Genomic DNA, 8,081 nt, shown 5'->3' on the forward strand with positions numbered 1-8,081 from the left:
GAGGCAGCAAGTAAGAGAGAACAGGTAACGCCTCAAAATCCCACTGCTTTCTTTAGCTGTTGTTGTGAATCATCCCACCTCTGCCAAGTGCACTTGGGGTAGCACTCGGTCGGCTGTGTACCACCTGCTCATTTTTTATTTTTCACGATCACATTTTGGACCGAACCTTAGATGCACTAAGATTATAACATGGGATGTTTTCAAGGAACAGAGAGGACGGTTTAGTACGCTAAAATCAGATACGTAACTTATTTTGTTAGAATAGGCTTTCACTTTCTGAATTTGTGCAGTAGTGAGGAATCTAAATGGAAAAAAAAACATCGGAAGAGGTAGATTTTGAGAAGGCTGTCATCGGAGGGGTTGCTCCAGCTGCCAGTGAACAGTGCCAAAAAAGAGTGTTGGAGGTGAATGTGAGACAGGAGGGGAAAGGTGGGAGCGGGGTGACAACTGTCTGAACAGCCTGAGGTGACCTGAGTGGAGACAACGCAGACTTTGGGAAAGTTGTAGCAGAGGTAGGAAAGAGCCTGACCTGGAAGGAAAAGTTATTTTAAGATCAAGGTATAATAAAAGTTCATTTTAAGCAAATTTTGTCAATAGGAGAAAAACTCTCTGATCAACAAAATTTGCAATTTTAATATAGGATTTTACACACGTGTACACTTGCACCTCTCCAGAAGGCGTTTGTATATGTGTACATGTATTTATATAGCTAGATGTAAAGCATATAGAGCTCTCGATAGCAAGTGTGCAAATATAGATAACTCTTGGTTTAAAACAGGCTTTCTTTTATTCTTCTGCTCTTTTACTAAAACAATTTTCATCTACAATTGGATTTTTCCCCCGGGAAATTGTTATTGTTTTAATTGTGTTTAAATAGTGATGAAAATTTCCAATTTTTTTTCCCTATAGGTACTCTCTTTCCTGCAATAGGATAAATTTCTCTTTGTGTTTTTTTTTTTTCCCAGTCTTGAACTTCGAGAGTTAGAAAAAAAGCTGAAAACTGCTTATGTGAATAAAGAGCGAGCTGCACAGCTGGCTGAAAAAGAAGCTATACAGCATGAGAAAATGGTAATGAGCTTCACAGCATATCCCAGCACCTGAGCGCTGTGGCTCTTTGTATGGATTGTGCTGAAAATTTTTCCTTTGAAGCTGACCTTTTTATCTAAAATGTTAGGTTTAAGCATTTGGTGTTTTTTGGAAGTATGTTTGGGGTTACGAAGGACTAGTTTGCTGCTAATAACCAGCTGTAAGGAAAAGGTTTGCTTTGCCATTGCAGTTGAAGCAGTCATGAATTAAGCTGTCTGAATGGACATAGCTTTTATTTTTTGGGGTTTGTAATGCTTATCCGAGTGCAAGCTACGGTGTACTTTGTGCAGTAGGTGCTTATTGTGGTGAATCCTTTCCTCACAGGCAGATTGTTGCAAATGTTGTTAATATTATTTATTAAACGTGAAAAACCTCAGGCAGAATGACGAGCTTCTGCTGGCATACAGAACCGTACCGGTGGTCAGGCAGGGGATTCTGATGGCGTCAGCGCTGGATACAGAATTCAGTTTATGCAAACTGCTCTAAAGATAACGCATTCGGTGGAGATGTTCTACAGTTAAACCCCCTTGTAGTCGCTATGCCGGTGCGAGCTGGGTTCACTCCTGCTGGATGCTCTGCCCTGTCTTGGTGCAATACGTAGCTTCCTTGAAGTATTGTTGTTGCTCCTCAGGTTGTTTCAATACTGAGGGTTCTCTTCAAGAGTTCTACTTTCTGAATTAAGCTATTAAGCACTTTAAGACACATATTTACAGACTGAGGTGGGAAACATCCTTTTTTTTATAATGGGGTCTAATTCCTTTTTACACTCTGTGTTTTTTCATTACCAGTTGTATTAGAGGTAGAGGGAGTAAAAAGGAATCTTGCATTGCTTTTTCCCCCTATAGAAACGTGAGGGTGAGGTAAACCAAAAGATGAAGGAAGAGTACGAAAGGTTAATAAAAGAAGAAAGTTCTGCAGAACTGAGGCGAAACAAGGAGAAAATAATGTATCAGCAAGAACTGGAGAAACAGCTTGAGGAACAAGAGAGGAAGAAGAAGGATGCTCACGAAGAGTTTCTAAGAGAGAAACTTGTGATTGATGAAATTGTAAGAAAGATCTATGAGGAAGACAAAACGTTAGTTACTCTGAATTTTTAGTATTCATTTAAAACAATAACTCCTGTAACTCTGTATAGGAAACTAATTTGTGTTCATTTCTTCCATAGACGAAGGCTCATTTTATTTTTCCTTGGTCACTTTTCACTAACAAGAGACCAACTTGCATGGATTTTGCTGTTTAAACATTAGAATGTTCTGATCATTCCAGTTAATCTTATGTCCTTGTTTTCCCCAAATACGAGGTTTAGCTAATTTCAGGGAGTGCTTCCATTGGGCCCATTGTACTGGAAATGACTGCACGCCACAGATTCCTGCCTTGCTCCGTGTCCCTGCCTCCTTGTGACACGTATTGTGTGTCTGGCTTATGGACAGGGACAGGAAAGGAGGTTTGGAAGGCAGGGTGGCACTGTGGCGGGCAAGACTTTAGTATAAATAAATAAAAAGTGTAGGAGATTCTGGTGCCATTAGGCTGTTAGGTTTATTTCTCATCCTCTTTCTCTTTTGATGGAGTGTATAGAAAAAGGAGCAGCAGCAAGTACATACGTGTGCAGTCTGTCCTCCTGTAGAAATGTGTTAGACCTGAGATTGCCTTTCTAGGGCAATTCATAGTAAGTATTTTCAATTTAGGTATCTAATTTTCAGCTGAAGGGGTGAGGAGAGTCAGTTAAATCTTAGTCTCTGGAACATATTGTTAATGACGAGTGTACACTGTTTACTGTGCAGTATGTTAAATTAGCTACTTAAATGGGTGTTTTCCATCTTCTACAGGGAGAAACAACTGAAGTTAGATAAAATGAGAGCAATTCAGACATATATTGAAGAATTTAAAAAAGAACAAGCTATCTGGAGGACAAGGAAACAGGAAGAGATGGAAGAAGAAAATAGGAAAATTATGGAGTTTGCCAACATTCAGCGACAAAGAGAAGAAGATCAAATGGCTAAAATTCGAGACAGTGAAGAGAAGAAGCAAAGACTTCAAAACATGGTATTAAAAATTGAAATTACAGGAAAATATAATGCTCATTTTGGTCTTTTGTTTAGCAGTCTTTCCTTCTTGTAATAGATTGCCCAGAATCTGGAAAGAGAACAAAAGAAGCGTGTAGAACTGGAACAAATTCGCCAAGAGCTGTATCTGGAGGAACAAGCAGAGACAGAAAGGAAGAAGGAGATGGTAAGTGCTGGCAGGTAGATGAAGTAGTACCTATGTACTGGGGGGTAGGATATTTCACTTTCCCTGGCCACCCTCTGCAGGTAAATATATGGATGTTTTGGTACTTGTTAGATACCAAGTTTGTTGTATCTATGCTGTGTGTATCTGTGCATAAGCTGTTAAGGCAAAATGCAGGTGTAGAGGAGTCTATCCCACAGGCAGTTCCTGCATCTGAGGGTGCTCTTCAGAGGCCACGTAACTCCCCATTTCCACAACTTTTCCTCTTAACAGTGATGGCAGGGTTGTTCGTGGACTGATCCGGGTTGGGTTTCACACTGGATTTGCTAGGTCTGAGGTGTTACTTGTGATTTTGGGATGTTTTTGAGGGATTCCTTGAGCCCATTTTGGTCTGTGAACAATCTCAATGCAAAACACTTAATTCTGACATGGGTTTAGGTGTTTAAAATGAATTTTATTTTCAGTTCTGTTCTGGCATTAATTGTCTATTTCCAACACTATTTTCTAAATGTTCTTAGTCTGACAAGCTGCCTTTATATTAACTTAGTTTTTGGAGGGAAGATTCTGTCCTTTTGAGTCTCCTCTGCCATCCCTAATGTATTTGTTTTAATTTCAACTAGGAAGACAACTGGAGGTTTTAAATACCTTTATGGACCCCTTTATACATTTATTAATCTTGTGAAGGAGAGTGGCTGTGACTTTTAAGTTCAGATTTAAACCAAGCAGGTTAATAGCTTGCTTTTTGCAGGGCCCACTCACACTCTTGTCTTGTTATGTGTGACAAACCAAACGTAACACAGGCTGAGATATGTCACGTTGTTATTTTTAGAGTTGTTCAGGATTGCTGTCTTGTTGATTCACTTAATGCTAATGGAAGAAACTATCTCCTTTTCTTTGGGACTTAATTTTGATATTCTTGAGATATTTTCCATACTGGAGAGTACTGTCAGATGTGGAGTGTTTGCTCCAGTTGTTTATGCTAGACGGTAACAGCTACAATAAATTTATTCCACGTTAAATCAAGTAGATTGGCTGATGGTGATCAGAATTTTCCAGAGTACGTTCAGTAGCACAGCATTTTATTAAATTTCCTTTATAGGCAGAAATTGAAAAGAGAATAAGGCAACGCTTAGACTTAAGGCAAACATACGAAGAGCAATTGGCTTTAAAGAAGATACTGCAACAAGCTGTGCAAGAAGAGGAAGAAGCCTGCAGACAACAGATGTTGGCCAAGCTTGCAGAGGACGATCGCATTGAGCAGATGAATGCTCAGAAACGAAGAATGAAACAGCTTGAACATAGAAGGGCTGTGGAAAAACTGATTGAAGACCGTTGCAAGCAGTTTATTGCAGCTAAAGTAAGAGTTTTCATATTCACCTTCGGTTTGAGCCCAAGTGTCTCAATATGAGAATGCCTTTTGCTGTCCTAACTGACAAAGCTGTTGTGACTAAGGAAAGATGACAGGGAAATTGCAGAGAAGTGTGCAGGGTAGAAGAAAGCCTTTGTGTTGGTTTGCTGACCAGAAAAAAAAAAGTTTTTTTGGAGCTGACTTATATAGTTCAGGAGATCAGAGTCAGCAACATCCCTAGACCCCTGTGTACCTGGCATGCCCTGCAAATCTCTCTCCCGGAGCCGTGGCATGAGCAACGCACTGTTCTCCAGTTGAGCATCACTGAAAAGGATGGGGGGGGGGGGGGGGCTGGGTTTTAGATTGAGTCTCTTGAATTATCATCAGAGGAAGAAAAGGCATAACCTGAAAACAAGTCATGGAATCTTATACTGCAGGTTTTGGACCTGTTTAGGGTATAAATCACACGTGTAATGCAAACTGCAGTTTGCAGTCAGCAGTGTGAGAATACAGGCCTATTTCTTCTTTTCCTGGATTAGAGCAGTAGGGCAGGAACAGACTATCTTGTCTGAGAGCCAAGGAGTCAGAACTTACCTACCTTGAAAAGGCCTTCTAGTATGAGACCAAACACACAGCAGACTAGCCTCATGTCTTGCTGTTCAGTCTTCTCTTTTGTCTGAGATATTTCTGTAGTTACTAAACATGTATCATTTGAACAGTGCTTTCTGGGTTTTACATACACTTTTCCATCTTTTTCAAATTAATTTCCTGTGAGCATGAGTTAATAAGTGGCCATTCAAAATTTACTGCACAAAAAAAAATTTTCTTTATACTGTGGTTGATATTGGAGGAAACAAATGTTCTCAGGGCTGAAACTGAGCAGTTATGAGATCTTGCACATTTATTGTAGGAGCGTGAACTTGAGGAAAGACAGTTACAGGAGAGAAGACAAGAAAACATCCGTGCAATTGTTGAAGAAGAGAGACAGAAACTCTTGAAAGAGCACGCATCTAAATTACTGGGTTATCTTCCTCGAGTAAGTGAATTGTATTTTATGTGCTCTAAACATTTGTCCTGTAAATCAGTTTTCTTTTGGATAGTTTAAGGTGAAGTTGCAAAACTGTGTAAATTCCAGGGGTCAGCGGGTGTCCTTACTGTGTCAGCTCTCCTGTGCTCACCTCTTCCTTTTTCCTTTTTGAGTTGGGAAGCAATTTACAAAAATATTCTTTCGGTACAAGAGGCTTTGGGCTCTACTGCAGTATTGAAGCCTTGTGCAGAACTTGCTGAAAGCTTCCACAGGGCTTTGCTCGTCCACTTTTTGGAATACAGAATATAAGTTCTAAACCAGGCCTTGTCTAGCTAGAGAGGAGTCCATTGCATCTTAAACACCATTTCTACCCAATTTCTTAGCTGGGGTTTTGAGAGCCATTTCTTACAGTGTTGGCTGTCTTCTAAGTCTTCTGTTACTGTGGAAACAAGGCCTCGCCTCTGTTGCAGTGCAGGAAAGCCAGTGCTTACAGAAGCATTTCAAAGCTCTCCTGATCCTTGTGCTCTTAAAAGTTAGTAAGATGGAAGCGATTATTGAAATAGGAATAAACTAAAATTTATTTTGTATTGCACTTCTTAATTGGAAAGATCACTGGATGGTACACAGATGAACAGGGAACTGCTTTAGGATATAAAAATGCACTTACAGTAGGGAGACAATTATCCAAGTATTTAAAGAACAGACACTGGAAAACATTGTATGATTTTTATTCAAACATTAATATGCCAATTTGGTACGCAGAATTGTAAAATTTGGAGTTATTTTCTAATGTAGATTTAATTAAAGCCTAACTCAGTTTTGCAATATTTTTATCTATTTTTTTGATTTGAGTTCACTGCTGTGGGAAGTCTTGGCTACTTCAGAGCATCCAAGGCTCACCCCTGTTCCACGGTATTGATGTTCAACTTTGTTCTTTTCTCTGCTTCAACACTATGTCTGAATAATGTGATCACATGGCATGTTAGCTCTCTCAAAATGGTAAAAATGAAGTACTACCTAACTCTAAGGTCTCCAACATAAATGCCATTTGTCTTTTTTTTTTTTTTAATCCTGCAAGGTAAGTTCTGTGGGTCATACACATTTTCAGCCCTAAAACCAATTCCAAATTAGAGGTTTAGACTTCTGGGTTCCCCTGCTTCCCTTCCCCAAAACATAGTTTCTGATTAAGTTGTTCAGTATCAGTTGATTTCCATAATAATCTTTGTATGGGCCAATTTTGATGGAACTAAAGGTGGAGATAAAGCCCTGCCTCAGTCAGTGTCTCTTTTCAGCGCAGCTGCTTTATTTTCTAAACCTGCCCCCATGCTGTGCTGACTGTAACCACTTTTGTTAGAAAGCGAATGCAGATGAAAGTTATCTTTTGCATATTCCTGTTGGAATCTTTATGGGCTTCTATTTTCTTTATATTATATATATTCTTATATTCTTATAATTCTATAATTCTATAATTCTTATATATTATATTCTTCTTTATATCATCATTTGTGTGAAGAACAGAAAAGGTGGTTCTAGGTGAGCACCAAGTGCACCAATCTGAAACTCATTTATTGAACTTCTGTGATGGTGTTCAGGGCTGTTTGTTTTAAAGGTAACACTGATACCATGGATACAAGCTGCTACATTCACTTCCGTGGAACATCTCAGCGATCTATAGTAATCTCTCTGCTTTGTTTCACCTAATGACGTGTGCTTCTTTCCACTTATTGCAGGGAGTACTCAAAGACGAAACTGACATTAATATGCTTGGAGAAGAATTTAGACAGGCTTATCAGAAGAGAAGAGGTAATGCATTTTCAGGAGAGCACTGAAGTTTCCCTCGTCGCATCACTGGCTTTGCCACTAGGTGTCATCTGATTTCTAATGAAAAATTTCAATTTGCTGTTAAGTAAGGAACTCCTTTTTAACAGCTTAAAAAGTCTCCATTTTAATGCTGGAGTTGTCAGCTGATGAGCAGTTAGTTTTGTTAAAGTGGATTGCATTTTTCATCAATAAACTGTTAGGGTGTTCTTGATTATTCTCAGTGGTGTAGCACTGTTAAAACTGTTTTCTCCAGCAGCTCTGCAGAAACCTAAGCTAGTGTAAATTCATGTGTATATTTCAGTATGGATGGTAAGATTCTCTTATTGCACTACTTCTGGTTCTAATGGAAAGATTTGTCTATGCTGATGTTACACTATTAAAGTGATAACCCAAATGTAGTTTCTCTCCTGCCAAAGGGGTAGGTCTGAGTTACTTGTTTGTTTGTTCATGTTGCTTTTCTGGTAGGATCCAAGCAGATACTTTTTCCATTTTGAGGTCAGAATCACTGTTTATCGCTTTCTTACAATGCATAAATGTATATTTAGGTGCCATGTTCCTATTCAATTACTTCCT

The 8,081-nt window shown here is 39.1% G+C and overlaps 1 protein-coding gene across 1 annotated transcript; it reads left to right on the forward strand.

The window, feature by feature from the left end:
• Nucleotides 1-4: 4 nt before the first annotated feature.
• Nucleotides 5-7,516, forward strand: MNS1 (meiosis-specific nuclear structural 1; the record flags this gene model as incomplete). The annotated part of the gene is made up of 8 exons (XM_008947769.1): nucleotides 5-24; nucleotides 966-1,068; nucleotides 1,932-2,161; nucleotides 2,913-3,129; nucleotides 3,208-3,315; nucleotides 4,412-4,669; nucleotides 5,571-5,696; nucleotides 7,418-7,516. Coding segments are annotated over 8 exons (1,161 nt in total), but the record flags the coding sequence as incomplete, so codon positions are not given.
• Between the last annotated feature and the right edge of the window lie 565 nt (nucleotides 7,517-8,081).

This window comes from Merops nubicus, unplaced genomic scaffold, assembly GCF_000691845.1.
Source record: "Merops nubicus isolate BGI_N331 unplaced genomic scaffold, ASM69184v1 scaffold20749, whole genome shotgun sequence".
In the NCBI taxonomy this organism is placed as follows: Eukaryota; Metazoa; Chordata; class Aves; order Coraciiformes; family Meropidae; genus Merops; species Merops nubicus.